At 54.8% G+C, this 15,523-nt stretch overlaps 1 protein-coding gene across 3 annotated transcripts in view; it reads left to right on the plus strand.

Annotated features, from left to right (window-relative positions):
* ATP2A3 (ATPase sarcoplasmic/endoplasmic reticulum Ca2+ transporting 3) overlaps nucleotides 1-14,797 on the plus strand; it is a 54,452-nt gene extending 39,655 nt beyond the window's left edge. Inside the window, exons 12-22 of one of the 3 annotated variants that reach the window (XM_074593688.1) lie at nucleotides 144-269; nucleotides 1,467-1,685; nucleotides 2,118-2,453; nucleotides 2,546-2,766; nucleotides 3,513-3,715; nucleotides 3,820-3,905; nucleotides 4,535-4,668; nucleotides 5,095-5,212; nucleotides 5,847-5,964; nucleotides 7,882-7,954; nucleotides 12,280-14,797. In XM_074593688.1, the coding sequence (XP_074449789.1) occupies nucleotides 144-269; nucleotides 1,467-1,685; nucleotides 2,118-2,453; nucleotides 2,546-2,766; nucleotides 3,513-3,715; nucleotides 3,820-3,905; nucleotides 4,535-4,668; nucleotides 5,095-5,212; nucleotides 5,847-5,964; nucleotides 7,882-7,954; nucleotides 12,280-12,355 (1,710 nt within the window). In that variant the 3' untranslated portion in view covers nucleotides 12,356-14,797. Of the gene's footprint in view, nucleotides 1-143; nucleotides 270-1,466; nucleotides 1,686-2,117; nucleotides 2,454-2,545; nucleotides 2,767-3,512; nucleotides 3,716-3,819; nucleotides 3,906-4,534; nucleotides 4,669-5,094; nucleotides 5,213-5,846; nucleotides 5,973-7,881; nucleotides 7,955-12,279 lie in introns of all 3 variants that reach the window. The other 2 variants (XM_074593690.1, XM_074593689.1) reach the window with 2 other exon arrangements.
* Nucleotides 14,798-15,523: the final 726 nt, after the last annotated feature.

A 15,523-nucleotide genomic window follows, 5' to 3' on the forward strand; every position in this document is an offset into this window, starting at 1 on the left:
TGCCGTCCCTCCTGGCTCCTGTTGTTGCCTTTCTCCTCCCATCACTGGTGCTGTGCCGGCTCGGCAGGGTTGTTAGCCAAGGCGGAGGGCACCGGCTGCTGTGTCCCGGCGCGTCCCGGCTCAGCCCCGCGCTGTCCCCGCAGGTGATCAAGCAGCTGATGAGGAAGGAGTGCACCCTGGAGTTCTCCCGCGACCGCAAGTCCATGTCGGTGTACTGCACGCCCACCAGCCCCGGCCACAACTCCGCCGGCAGCAAGATGTTTGTCAAGGTAGGGGAGAAGGCCCTGGGCACCCTGTGGGATCCTCCTTCCCCATGCGCACCCCAGCAGGGTTTGGCCCTTACTGCAGCGGGCAGTGGTGCTTTGTCCGTTTGTCCCCTCCCGTGGCTGTCTGGGCGTCCAGGAGCCAGCAGGTAGGCTGGTGTGGTGGGTGAGGAGGGGACTCTTTGCAGTATTATATAGGAATATATATATATTAAATATAATATTATTATTATTATTTTTATTATCATCATCATTATTATCATTATCATCATTATCATTATTATAATATATACTTTGCAGTATATATATAGGAAAAGAAAGGAGGTAAGATGATTTAGAGGGAGGAAAAGGCGCTGCGAGTGCTCGTGCTGGGGCCCGGGGAGAGCTGCCCCTGTGCAAAACTTGCCTTTATTAAAGGCTTGGACCATCCAGACACCAGCAATGCCCAAAGGGCGATGTCCAGCTTTCCACTATAACCAGAAATAAAATAATGCTTTAAAGGGCATTTTCTTCCCAAGAGAAGAGATGCATCAGGAATTTCCCCCCGCTGACTCTGAGAAGATTTGTATATTGTTGCTCCCACTGGGAGATCTTCTGGGTGGGTGAACTCTGTCCTCCGGGTCAGGTCGGGACCCTCTGGAGCCGCCGCATCTGTGGCCTGCCGGTCCTGGGCGAGCGGTAGAAGGACTGCAAGCTTTATGTTAAAAAGCAATGTCAGGGGTCCTTTGTAAGGTCAGAAGGGAGGGGGTGAGGTGCTGTGGTGCTAAGGGACACGTTTTCCTGAATCACAAAAGCATCGCAAGCATCCGCTGAGCATTCCGCAGGCAGCGCATTTTTTTTCAGCAGAGATTTACAGCCCGAAGCCCCTCCGGGTCCGAGAGGGGGTTTGTGGTGCGGGGGTATCTTTGGGCAGGCGCGTGGGTTTTGCGGGCGTCAGACGGGTCCCCCGCAGCGCAGATCCTGCTGTCTGGTGACCTGACGCGGGTTCATCCTTGCCACGGTCCCCGTGCGCTCGGTCGGAGGCTGCCATCTAGCGCGCTGAGCTGCTGCGCCGGGATGGGTGTGATGGAGCTCTGGGGACATCGCCTTCTCCTCTGCCCAAAACGCGGTGCCTTCCCTCCCGCCGGCACTTCCTTCGGTGCTGGCAAGAGATGCTCATCCTCCAGGCTGATTCCAGCCCCTAAGCCCTCTGCTCCTCCCCAGGGCGCCCCAGAAAGCGTGATCGAGCGCTGCACCCACGTCCGGGTGGGCACTGCCAAGGTCCTGCTGACGGCCCCGGTGCGGGAGAAGATCCTGGGCAGGATCCGGGACTGGGGCATGGGCATCGACACGCTGCGCTGCCTGGCCTTGGCCACCCAGGACGCGCCCGTCCGCAGGGAGACCATGCAGCTGCACGACTCCGCCGCCTTCGTCCACTACGAGGTACGGCACCGGGGGCTTTCTCCAGAAGCTGTTTTCCTTATTCCCAAAGCCTTCCCACCTACTTCCAGCTGCCCCAGCAGTATTTTCTCTCTGGTTTCTCTGTGAGCAGCAGGCAGTGCAATGGCTGGGCTCCTCCTCTGCAAACCCTGGTGCAGAGATGTGCGTACCAAGGCCAACAGCCCCGTCCCACTGGACACCTGTCCCCATGGGGTGACCGCTGAGAGGGGCCTGGGGACTACCAAGAGGGGCAGGGAGGAGGGGAGTGAAGCAAAAAGGTGTGAGGATAGGGCGCATCCATGGGGCTGTTGGTTGGACACCTCCTGAAATTTTCCTCCCAGGGGAAATCTCCATGCCCGGGGTGGTTTCCCAGCAGGGAGGGAAGCGTCTGCGTCCCTGCGGTAAATGTGAGTCCGTGGCTGTCTCCCTCCGCAGAACAACCTGACCTTCGTGGGCTGCGTGGGGATGCTGGACCCTCCCCGCAAGGAGGTCACCTCTTCCATCGAGATGTGCCGCAAGGCCGGCATCCGCGTCATCATGATCACCGGCGACAACAAGGGCACGGCGGTGGCCATCTGCCGCAGGATCGGCATCTTCTCAGAGAGCGAGGACGTGGCCGGCAAAGCCTACACGGGCCGGGAGTTCGATGAGCTGCCCCCTGAGGCGCAGCGGCAGGCATGCCGCGATGCCCGATGCTTCGCCCGCGTGGAGCCGGCACACAAGTCCCGCATCGTCGAGTACCTCCAGTCCTTCCACGAGATCACTGCCATGGTGAGTCCGCCGGGGATGCCCCACCACCCCCTGCTCCCCTCCTCTCCACCCGGCCCAATCCCTTGCACCTCGTTAATCACAACTTCATGCAGACAGGTGATGGTGTCAACGATGCCCCGGCCCTGAAGAAAGCCGAGATTGGCATTGCCATGGGGTCAGGCACGGCCGTCGCCAAGTCGGCCGCCGAGATGGTGCTCTCCGACGACAACTTCTCCACCATCGTGTCGGCCGTCGAGGAGGGCAGGGCCATTTACAACAACATGAAGCAGTTCATCCGCTATCTCATCTCCTCCAATGTCGGGGAGGTCGTTTGGTGAGAGCCCCCCACACTGGGCACCGCGTTGTGGGGAGCAGCGGTAGGAATACGTCCCCTGGGGCAGGTGACCTGCAGTCCTGTCCCTGTCCCCTGCCCTTGGCAGCGTGCAGTGCCCAAAATTGTCACCCTGGGTACCAAACGGAGCAGCTATGCCTCACCTCGTTCCCCTGGGCCAGAGGAGTTTTTCTTTTGTAGCTTTATAATCATGTCACCCCTCAGGAGCTGTTCTGTTAATTCATTGCCTGCTTAAGCCCATGCCATCATCTAAGACGGGTTCAGATATTTGTGCCCAGGCTGTTGTCACCGGATCACACTGATGCACTTTGCACCAGGTCCCGAGCAGCTCTCCCTGTCCCTGCCCATCCTTCCCAGTAAATCAGTGCCATCCTCAGCAGCGTGGGCGCAGCCTTGGGATCACTTGGGCATCCTTTGCCCTTGCGTTTCAGCAGGGGTGTTTGTGCTGGGAATGGGAACCCACATGGCCATGGGGACATCAATGGTTGGGTTTCGACTGCAAAATTTTAATAGTAACAGGAACAAATTTTAGCTGCAAAATTCAGTCCTGGACTTCAGGTTCCTGGCTTAGGGGCTGCGGGTTCATCTGCAGGACTTTGGGTGAATATTCAGTTTTGGGGTATTTGGATCCAGGGTACCTGCTTGCTCTCCCCTTGCATGACACGGACACTTTCTCTGGCTGCATGGAGCTCATCTAATTCAACATCTCTGGTTTCTTTCCCCCACAGCATCTTCCTGACGGCCATCCTGGGCTTGCCCGAGGCCCTCATCCCCGTGCAGTTGCTGTGGGTGAACCTGGTGACGGATGGGCTGCCAGCCACTGCGCTGGGCTTCAACCCCCCAGACCTGGACATCATGGACAAGCTGCCCCGCAACCCCAAGGAGCCCCTCATCAGCGGCTGGCTCTTCTTCCGCTACCTGGCCATAGGAGGTGAGCCCCCGTGGGCACCAGCAGGCAGAGGACGGGCATGGGGTGCCATGGGGAAGGGGACCATTGCTGGGTGCTGGGGGTAAGGGTGTCTCTCTTGGCCACAGTGTACGTGGGCCTGGCCACGGTGGGTGCAGCGACCTGGTGGTTCTTGTACGACGCCGATGGACCGCAGGTCTCCTTCCATCAGCTGGTGAGTCGGGAGGGGAACGGGCCAACGTGTTGAGCAGGTGGGTGAGGGCATGGATTCAGGCATGGGGTCAGGTGTTGGGGTCTTTCCTCTACCTTTCTTCTGTGGTTATGGTAGTGTTCCCAAATTCCTGGTGCAGAAGACAGTCATTTAAAAAGAAAAGCAGATTCTCTCTCTCAGGCTTATGTTTCCAGCCTTGCTTCTGCCAGCAACTGACTTGATCCAAAGAAGCTGAAAGTAGCTCCCGTACCTGATCCCACATTGAAAGGGATCGATTTTTACGTTACTGTAGGTCTGAGCAAGGTGGTGGGAAAATGGGTGCCATCGCACCCCGATGTCACATGCAATGGAAGATGTATTTTTGGTGGAGACACGTGCGTGCTCAAACACTTTATTAACTGCACATGAAAATCTCTAAGCCACGATCCAGCCATAACCCCAAAGCCCCATCAGAAGCTGGGTCACTTCATACGGTTTTATCAATTGCTCTGAACTGTGGGATATTTAATAGCGCCCCTAATAATCAAGGTTCACCATGTGCCCCTCAACCAGTCGACCTCTTCCTCCTCTTTCCTGCCTTTCCTACACTGCTGCTCTGCCGTGTATTTACCAGCGGTTTCCTGTGCCGACAGAGGAACTTCATGAGGTGCACTGAGGACAACCCCATCTTTGAAGGAATCGACTGTGAGATCTTCGAGTCGCGATACCCGACCACGATGGCCCTGTCCGTGCTGGTGACAATCGAAATGTGCAATGCTCTGAACAGGTAGGGTGGCTGGAGGAATGCTCTGTGTGCTCTACGCATGACCGACTTTGTTTAGGGTGTCCTTTGGCGGGCTGAGGGCTTTGCTTTGTCTCAGCAGAGCCATTTGGAGTGTTCCCGCAGTGGACCACTGGGCTGACTGTAAATAAACTCCTCCAAGCCAGTGTGCTGCTGTCGATAGCAGTGGAGGAAGGGCTGGATCCGCATCCGTTAGCAGTTTGACCCTGTTCATGACCGTTTCTCATCCACGCACGGCTGGTTGTGTTGAGATAGATGTCCAGATCCAAACCACGGCAAAGCCTGAAGCTGAACAGTCGGGAAGAGAGGGGCTACAGTGTGCAGCCTCGGAGAGGAGGGGGAACCCCCAGCTTGGGCAGGCATGGGGAGCAGGAGGTTGTTGGGGCTAACGTTGTCCCCTCGCTTTCGCAGTGTCTCTGAGAACCAGTCGCTGCTGCGGATGCCTCCATGGCTCAACATCTGGCTGCTGGGGGCCATCATCATGTCCATGGCTCTGCACTTTCTCATCCTCTACGTCAAGCCCATGCCTGTGAGTGCTCTCTGCCACCTGCACGCGCAGCCCAGGGGCCTCCTCCTGTGGGCAAGGACTTCCCTGGAGCAGTCTTTGGGTCTGGAAGCTTCTGGGACGGTTGTCCCCAGCGTATGCCCAGTCCTGTGACTCAAACCAACATGGAGTCGAAGAGAAACCCTGCTCCAATGAGCCTTTACTTAAGTCAGAAGCTCTCCTTACAGGCAACGGAAAGGGGCATGGATATCTCGGCTCCTTTCGGAGGCATTGCCTCCCTTTGCAGTCCAAGGCTGGCGATGGCTCAGCTGATGCCTAAAGGCGCTTAAGATGAAGCGGGTCGCAGTGCCCAGGGGGTTACATTGTCCTTTGTCCCCTGCTAAGCTCCTGTGAGCGCATACGGTCCTAGCCTTCCTCCCTTTTCTCACCTGCAGGAGGGGTGAAGGACATTGTTTTTGACTGATCTTGGCCAAGAGCCACCTTGGGATCATGACAGCCCTTGAAGGAATCCTGTTCGTTGAGCTGTCTGGATCCTCCCTCCTTGTACCTGGGGTGACCCTTTCTCAACCTGTGCCATACAACAACCTGGCCTTTAAAGCAAACAAAAAAACCCCCACCTCCTTCCCTATTGACGTGTCTAATCCTTTCCGCCTTGCAGCTCATCTTCCAGGTAACCCCCCTGAGCTGGCCGCAGTGGGTGGTTGTAATGAAAATCTCCCTGCCCGTTATCCTGCTGGATGAAGGACTCAAGTACCTTTCCCGGAACCACCTGGATGGTGAGCATGCTCTGCGCCACACTGCATTATGTTTGCTCCATGGCGCTTTGCTGGGGGGTTCGTGGTGGCTTCGCGGGCGCCTTGCTCACCTCCTCCGCTCGCGTGGTGTCTGCGCCTGCATGTTCATCCACCTTTGCTGTGGAAAAGGGACGTTTTCTCCTACCCCCTTCCTTCCCGGCTGCCACAGCAGGCAGAGCAGTTGGTACTTACATCTGCTTGAAATGCTCCCTTAGGAGCTGGAGCACTAAATAAATATGCCACCTGTGTTTATCCAGCTCCTCTCAAACCTCTGGGAACCGGGTCCCTTCTCTTATAAAGCAAAACAAATCAAACACCGGTTTCCAACAGGAATCCTTAATTTTTTCCCTTTGTTTTCCACCCCTCTACGGCCGTCCTTACCTTGTATTTGCTGCCGCTATTTTAAGAGCAAATAAGAGCTGAATGTGTTACAAACTGTTTTTAATGGGGCTGCCCTTGGCCGGCACCTCTCGGGATCTGTCCTGCGGCACCCGTGGAGGAGAAGCAGCTCCTGTGACACCGGGGCAGCAGTTCCCACGTGCTGTAAATCACGGCCTGTGTTTGGGCAGCCCTCCCAAGAGATGATATCATCTTTCCTTTCGCTTCTTGCAAAAGATGTTGCTGTGGGTGATATCTGAGTTAAACCGGCAGGTTTTTCCGAGCAGCGCCGTGCCCGCCGTGGGGCTGGCCCCTCTCCAGGAAAACAGGTTTGATTCATTTTTTGTTAAGGTGTGTTTGCCTCGACAGTGATGGCAGGGAGACGAAGGGCAGGAGAGACGCCATCCTTGCCCAGGAAGATGGTCACCTTTCCACACCCTCACCTTGCTCAAACCTTTTTTCTCCTCTGAAGCAACCGGCGTCCTAGCAAACCCCTTCCTTTTGCCTTCACCCCTTAATAATGACTCAAGAAAACTGTGCAAAGCCACTCTTGCATTTCGGGGCTGACGGCAGGTCTGTCCACTCCTGGCAGGGAGGGATTTGGGGCATCGTAACTGCCCTGTTTGGTTTCTCTTGGAGCAGAACCATGCCAAAAGCTGGAAATACGGGATGGGAATTTATTGCAAGCAAGAAATGATCACAAACAGGTTGCGTTCCCCATCGCCAGCTCACAGCTAAAATCGCCCTTCCTTTCTGCAGCGAGCTGATCCATAACCGCAGCGATTGCTCAGCGAAGTCTCTGCTGAGAATCAGAGGTGCAGGGGCTCCTGGTTTCACAGACCAGACAGAAATTGTTTCTACCTTATTTTTATTTAATTGTTGTATCTCTCAGCAGGCTGACAGGTGCTTTGCATCACCCGGGCTCGTTTTACCATGCGACCACAAGCCTGTAGCAACAATTTTATGGCATGGCGCTGGGCTGGGGCGTAGGAGAGCTGGTTTCATTCCTGGCTGTTGCATCCCATGCATGCCCTCGGTCTTCACTTCGCCATCTGTGAGCTGGGGATGAGTCTGTCTTTCTCCCACACTTTGCATTTCTCTGTAAAAAATCGGTGCTGTTGGAGGAAGGGCTTTTCTTCAGCTCTGCCAGCGCAGCTCCGAGCACAGCAGGGTTCCTGGCAGGCGTACGATCCGTTCAAGTCCCATCGTACCAGCTCTGAGCGTTTCCTCCTCCCGCGCCGTGCTCCCGACGTGCCGGGTCCTGTGAGCTGCGCTCATCCCCATGGTCACGGTGCTGCTGATGCTCACGGGTCGCTCTGTGTCTCATCCAGCAAGGGTTTCCCATGCAGCTATTCAATCACGGCTACGGGGCAAAATCACGCTTAAATCATCGCACTCGAAAGAAATAATTGAAATCCTGCATCTTCCTAATTCCTCTGGGCTTTGAAAAGCAAACAAAAAAAACCACAAAAAAACCTCAAGAAGCCACTTTTAAATGTGGTATTGTGATTTTTTTACCAGGCATTCTCAGGACGGTAAGACACACGTGGAGCGGGGAGCACCAGTTGAAAACCGGCAGGACTCCAGAGCAAGGGTTGGCTTTCTTACGTGTCTCATCCCTGAATGCCGTATTCCCGTGTTTCCTCCAAAATCTTGCTCCTGTGTGGTGGGGACCTGCTTGGACCATGTCCGGGTGAACGTGGCTTGGAAAATCAGCTGATAACAGAGCCCAGGGACCCCGTACCCAGACATGGTCTCCTTTCCCACACTGGCCTCTGTGTTTTGCTTCAAAATAAGGTCTAAAAAGCCCGTGACACAGCCGTTTCCGTGGCAGTTTTGGGCTCTGCAAGACAATGCCTGGGGATAGTCTCCAGCATGGGTCCTTCTGAGGGATGGCCAAGGGTGTTCAGTTGAGGGATGCAGATGTCTAGCTGTGAGTTCTGCTGATTCAGGTTTTGCATGGAAAATTTTCTCCTTTGATCAGATTCAGATAAGTTGTGTTTCCATTACGCTGGATTTTCCTTGTCCTTGAAGCAGCAGAAAGCTGAGACTCTTCAGTTTTCACCGCAGTCTCGGTGTTTTACTTTCCTCTCCCCATCACCCCAGTCACTTCCAGCCTCCCGTCTTGCATGCTTTGCGTGTGCCTCTGCCTTCATCCGTCTCTGGCCCCTCTGAGGTTTCTGCTGTCCCGGTTTTGGGAGGCAATGTGAGTGTGAGACGGCAAGCCAAAGGGCATGGCTGAGCTACGCTGGCTCGGCGTGACCCGCAGATGTTGTGGTCAGGAATGTGGAGATGTTCTCCAAGGTCCTCTTGGGTGTCCATCCCACAGATACACGCTGGCAAGCTCACAAGGGCTGACCACCCTCAAGGACCTCTTGCCCTGGTATTTTTAATATTTGCCATCCTCTGTGCATTTAAGTGTATTGGTTTCTGAGCCCCGTGGCACACAGGAAGAAGGTTTCCAGGCATCTATGCCAAGACCTTGCAGAAGTCTCTTTTCTGAGTGGTTCTCAAAGGTACAAAATCCAGACAGGGCGCTGAGATAACCCCGGTGCTCGTGCCCCTCTGTGCGCCGTCAGCCTGCTGCCGCGGCCACCCCGCTCCCCTCCTGCCCCGTCCCTCATCTTCACCACCTCGAAGCGAACCCGTCGCAGGTGTCGGTGGTCCCGGCGTGGTGGTTTCACTTGTTTTCAGCCCGGGTGCTGTTTCTCCCCACGTCAGGAAGCGGGTGCTTTCTGCAGCACAGCTACGAACCGCCCCGACAGCCGCAGCGTCTCTGAAAATCAGAAGTTTTGCTGTGCAGGAGTTGTCTTGGTGTGTTTTGTGGCGGATTAACATTTATGCAGCCGTTTGTCCTGACGCCTGGTGAGAACAACCACCCCTGCGTGATTTTTCAGGAGCTGCGAGGTGGTGCCCGTGCCGCTGGGTACCTGTCCCCACCTGTCCCCTCCCTGGCGGGCAGCACGGTGCTCCGCAGCCACCCGCCACCGCAGCTGATGTGCCGGCAAGATTGCGCCCTTGGCTGAGCATCTCCGCTGCCGAGATTTGGCCTCTTATCTGCAAAGTCGGTGTCGTCTTTATGCTTTAACATCCTCCCAGGGAAGAGCAGCTGGCGGAGGTGGCTGTGTGGTGACAAGTGTGTCACGATCCCCGCCAGCGCCGGCCGGGGCTCACATCCCTCCGAGACAGCCTGAAATCTGCAGGGACCAAAATCTCTGTGTCCCATCACAAAAAAAATCCCTGCACATAGCGAAAAGGAGCTGCTCGCCCTCATCTCCCCCGTGTGCCCACACCTGGGGACACGAGCAGCCCCCGAACCACCCCCCCGGGAGCAGAGGGGCGGCTGCAGCTCCCGTTTTCCCAGCGGAGGAGGCAGGCGTCCTTCTCCCCGGCGCGGCAGAGAGCCGGGAGCGAGCGCCCGCGGCCGTGGCTGCCCTTGTAGGGTAATCTCTGCGCGGAGCTACCTTGGCCGGGCGCTGGCGCCGGGGGAGGAATGTGTCCCCACGGGCCAAGTCGTTCGCTCGAGCTGTGGGATGCTCTGAAGGAGAGCGGCACCGCACCTTTCGCTGCCGGAATCTCTCCAGACGGGATTTTACAGCTCTGCTCCCTTGCTTTTTATTTTATTTTCCTTCTCTCCCTTTTTTCCCCCCTCTTGTCTGTGCACGTGCCGTGCTTTAGAAATGGCAGAGCAGAGGGAAGCTCTCGGTGCTGCTGCCCCGGTAGGGCAAAGGGACGGCAGGGGGATTTCCCTTTCGGTTTTCTCACGGGGTCCGGGGTCTCGGCTGAGGCTCGGGGTGCCCTGGTGCAGCGGGGCAGACGTGCAATTTTCAGAGCTACAAGGGCTGCAGCGTTTCCCTCGACGGAGGGATGGTCTTGGCTGGCGGCTGCATCCCTCCAGCATCACCTTTTACAGGAACCTGTTAAGAGAGAAGTAAAAAGTAATAAGGAAAACACCCCGAAAAGCGTCGGCTGTTCTGGTGGGCAGCAGATCTTGTAGGAGATGAGCTCTGGTCGTTCGGTTGCAGGTTTGCAAGAGTTGAAGGGCTGTGACAGCCCTGAGAAACCTGGTGATGTTGGGATCCGGTGGATCCCAGTCACCCCATCATTCCTGCAAACAGGATCCCTGTGTGTGGAGAGGAGAGCCAGGCACTGGCATTTCATGGAATCATGGAGTAGTTTGGGTTGGGACCTTTCAAGGCCATCTAGTCCAACCCCCTGCAATGAGCAGGGACACCTTCAACGAGATCAGGTTGCCCAGAGCCCCGTCCAACCTGGCCTGGAATGTTTCCAGGGATGGGGCATCTCCCACCTCTCTGGGCAACCTGGGCCAGGGTTTCACCACCCTCAGAGTGGAAAATTTTTTCCTTATGTCTAAATTTAGGGACCTGCATCCTGGTGGAGCAAAGTGGGCACCGGACCCTCAGCTGTCTGCAGTTCTCACGGATACCCCCGACTTGCTCTGTGCCGGGGGGTTCCTTAGAGGCCGGAGAGTGATGTTTTGAAGAGCATTCGCCATGGTTAAGCACTCGCTGTCGGCGCTGCAGCCGTGTCCCCTTCCTGTCCCTGCCCGCCGTGCGGCACGGCCGCCCCCCCCGTTTGCACAACCGTTTAGGGGAAGCGCCGTGGCTGGCAAATATCCGCCGGAGCTGCTGAAGAGGCACCCCCACAACGTGGAGGAGAGGAGTTTTGATCGTTGCAGTGAGATTTAACACAGCACGGTCGCCAGCATCCCTGCTCGGCTCTGAAGCCGGCGGAGCAGAGGTCATCCCGAGGGATGCTGCCATTGCAGCGATCAATTTTATCTCGGGACGCGAGGGCTGGGCTCTCCAGCCAGCGCTGGAAAGAAATTTTGGCAGAAGTTGCGAAAAAGTTTTTGGGGTTTTTTTTTTTTTTTTTTCCTCTCTCTCCCCTGTTATTTATTAATTCCCCGGGAAGCTTGTCGGCACCAGGGCTGGCGGCGGGCGCGGAGCCTTGCTGGTAACCCCAGGCAGGACCCCTATTCATCAAGAGCACAGCAACAGCGGCCCGCTGCGAATGTGTTTGGTGATGTGTGCAGCGATGAAAGATAGAGAAATACAGTCAAAAGATTCATGATAAGTGATTTTTCTAACTCTTCTCAGAAAGTGCTGCCCTGTGGGTTTGTTTTTGTTTAAGAAAAAAAAGCTTGTTCTGGGCAGAAGAAAAGCTGGTTCTGGTCTTTCCCAGCCCCGGGCTGAAGAGCAGCCGCTGCCTCGGGGAACCTGAGGTCGCTGCTGTTGACTCCTCGAAAACTGGGGATGTGGTTGGTGTGAGACAGGCTCCGGCAGGGATTTCAAGGCTGAACACTGTAGCTTTCCTTCAGGGCACGTGTTGCCTGTCACCTTCCATGTCCAACTGCATAAGCAGGGTGGGGAGAAGTGAGAAGGGCAGCCCTGGGGATGGGGCAGTGGCTGCAATGGGTAGATTGGTCCTTGTTAGTTCTCCTGGAGGTCTGTATGGATGTAAATGTATACATGGATGTAGATATATATATGTAGCGTGTGTAAGTGGTGCCCATGGAGCAGTCTCCATCCATCTGGCTGCAGTGGGGACGGGGCGGTGGGATGCAGTGAGCTTCGTCCTCTCTGTGCCGCCGCCTTTCCCTGGGTGCTGCGTGGTGCTCTCGTTAGGAGCGGTAACGAGGGATCCCTGCCTGCTCGCCTTCCTGCTGTTCCTGCCTGCGTGGCTCCAATTCACTCCTTTCCCTGCTTCCTGCAGGCTGTGGATGGCGTCTTCCTCCTGGGGCAGCCTGAGCTGCCGCAGCTCTGTGCAGACGGGATCCCAGGTCCCTTCTGGGATCAACCCCGGAGCACGCTCTCTTGATAACAAAAACAGGGAGCTGGTTTGCTTTTGAACCCTCACCAATACTTTTCCTTCTCTTTTTCTTCCCCTTTGTTTCAGGAGAAGAGGACAAGAAATGAATGACACGAAGGAACCGCTCCTAACTAAAGGCTCCCTAACTTGTAACTCGGACTGAAGTCTTGCATGCGTGACCATCGCTAGAAGCCAGCAGGACATGCATGTGTCCGACTATCAGACAAATGCGGGTGAATCGTCGAAAAGAAAAATACTGATTTTGTTTTGTTTCGTAGCTTTCTTTTTCCTGTACATACGAGTGCAATTACTGGACAGCTGGCGTAGGGTTTGGGGACGGAGCTGTGTGGACCCGGGTCGTCGTAACGCAGTTCCTTGGGGATTTAGCCCTGCAAAATTTGAGACCCTCTTTCCAGTTTTCACCCTGACGGGGTGAGCTCAGGCAAGACGTCCTTCACGGGAGATCGAGGGGCGGGGGGGAGTTGGGGGTTGTAGGCAATATGCTGAGCACGGGTGGGCGGCTGCGTTCCCTGGCCGGGCAGGACGAGCGAGGGCAGGGGAAGGGCTTGGCGGTGGGCGCGGGCAGAGGAGGGAGGCGAAGGGGCCGTGGGTTGGGGTCGCCGACCCTCGATGATGCCTGCGGTGTCGGTGGGGGCATCCCTGCGGCTGCTGCGCTCCGCTCCGTGGTGTGGCCACTGGTGGTGTGGATCTTGCCGACTGTGTTTATACGTCGAGGTCGGGTGCGTGCGGTGGAAGGTGAAGTTCTCCCTATTTATCGCACTGTCCTGTTTGATCCCCGCATTGTGGGAAGCCCCACACCTTCTCAGGCTCATCGGACACCAAAGCGTTGACGCAGTCTTGTGTGTTCTCCTCCGTCCGGCGTCTTCTTAGATCCCATCTGCACTATTTGAGCCGTAGCCCTCTTCCTCGTAGGGGCAACCGTTTGAAGCAAAGCATGGGGATGGCCAACTTTGCATTCCTCATGTCTACCGCTCACTCCTGGTCACGTTTTTTATCCTCAGTTGATTTTTAACCATTTCCCTAGCAGGAGTAGAGCTGAAGTTCTTAGGAGCATGTCCATGAGTTCGTGTCCTCCTGCCTTGGAGGACATCGCTGTCTTGCACAGGGCGTCCTTGACACCGGAGATCCGCCTTCGAGACAGGGATGAATGTATGCTTGTACATAACGTAGTCCTTCTCCGTGAGCGGTGTTTGTCGCGGCATCCCTTTTTATAAGGCACCAACTTTATTTTATCCTCTTGGGATGGTCCTGCAGCAGCAGTGACACGGGCTGCAGAGAGAGTTTGTGGATTTTGGGATCCAGTAAATTGATTTTTCTCCATTGAGCTGCGTCAGCTGAGGAGCTGATAGCGGGTGATCTCTTCTCCAGCTCTCCAGATCCTCCCTCCTGTTTTCCTCATGTTCCCCCATGATCCGTCCTGATGATATTTCATTAGCCAGACCCTGTATCTTCCCTTTCTCTTAAATTCCAGCAGCAGCACTCGAGCCAGGGTTTTGGAAGCATTTTGCTCCTTTGCTGTTGGGGTTTTTCTTTTACTTTTTTTGCCTCTTAAAAGCTTCCAGTGCTTTTCTGTTTCTCTTTTACCTGGGCAAGAGCTACTCTTCCTCTGTACAGTAGGTGCCAAATATCATCCTTCCTTTCTTTTCTCCATCACCAGCATTGAAGATGAGCAGAGCCCCCAGACCAATGGGAATGTACAGAATTGTTATACTACTGAGCTGATTTAATTGTACAGAAAACCTTGCATGAAATGTTGTTACTGTATTTAATATATAATGTATTCAAGAAATTTTAATATGGAGCTCTTTAAAAAGATCTTTATAGATACTCTGTGGCTAGAAGATTGTTGCTGATTTTTTTTTTTTTAATATTATTATACTTTGTCTTGAAGAAGTTTTATTTTTCAGACGTGTTATGTCTGATTGATTTAATTGGTGATCCCATGGGGCGACCAGTTCCTCTGTAAAGATTTTCACTGTTCTGAGACTCACCCTGGCGAGGAGGACCAGGGCACGACCCAGGTACTGCTTAAGCCTTAGAGTAAGGCTTCAGTAAGACTCACGCCATAGACGTGTGGTGTGGCCTTCCCCGAACGGGTGGATTTCACCTCGGTTTAGTACAGATCTTCTGCAGCTCTCCGTGCAGGGAAAGCACAGCGGGAATTTAATCCAGTACCAGCTCGGTGACTTCAGAGGAAATTGCCTCTCTGTTTCCCTGAGGCTGAAAACCCGTTTGGGAGAGGCTGGGCTGGATTCAGAGCATCCCAACCCCATTTGTAGGGTCCAGCGGGGCTTTCAGCTGCCCGATGGCATCTCCCTGGGACATGGTGGCCTCAGTCCATCAGGACGGACCAAGCAGGTCCGTGTTGCACCACCTGCATTTCCCTGGGCTTGAGGTCAGGTGTGGGATTATTAATTTTACCCTTAAGGTCTGGTGCAGGTTTATTAATTTTACCCAAATACGTATGTGTGCGGAGGAGTTTCCTGTGTAAAGGTCCCGCTAATGAGTACTGAATAATGGATGGGAGTCTGATGGAAGGAGGCCTAAAAGGAAAAAAAAAAAAAAAAAGAAAAGAAAGAAATAAGAGCTCTGTTTCGGAGCAGAGATGGAAATCATGAAATTTTAACTTGCTATTAAATTCCTGCTGGCAATTTTTGCTTCGTCTCACCTGACACGGAGGGCTGGGGGTGGTCGTGCCAGGCGTCCGTCTGAACCCGCTACCAGAGCGGCTGTTTGAGGAGCTGCTGCGTTTATTCCCTTGCTGTTGCCAGAGATGCCGAGTTGCTGTTATTTTGTCGTCGGTGGAGATGCCGCGCTGCTGCGAGCCCGGGCAATGTCGGCCTGTTTGTCCAGTCGCTGGGTTGCGAGTGTGAGTTACCGAAACCCAAGCCATCGCGGGCCAGAAACCAGAGCTGTGTCCCAGCCAAAGGCTCGTTCTTTCCAGCAGGAGCAAATTGCGTTTGGTTTTTTATTGCAAGCATCTGGATCTACCTAGAAAATAGTGCAGGAAACCTGGGCTAAGGCTCCCTGGAGCAGGCATCTCCCTGGCTAGGAGGGACCATTTCGACACATCCCCATTTCCCCTTCTGAACGGTTGGCCACGTCTCTCTCCTTCCCCCCATCCTTTAACTACTTGGAATACAGGTTTCACTCCATGCTTTTTGATTACAAATGTTTTCATGAAGTAGATAAAGTATCCATGATGTAATTTTTTTTCCTTTATGCTTTGGTGACGGGTCAGGATAAATCACGGGGCAGGTATTTATCACGCACGTGCCACCAGCAGCGTGCTGGGCGCTTTCACAGGCTG

This window comes from Larus michahellis, chromosome 7, assembly GCF_964199755.1.
Source record: "Larus michahellis chromosome 7, bLarMic1.1, whole genome shotgun sequence".
Classification (NCBI taxonomy): domain Eukaryota; kingdom Metazoa; phylum Chordata; class Aves; order Charadriiformes; family Laridae; genus Larus; species Larus michahellis.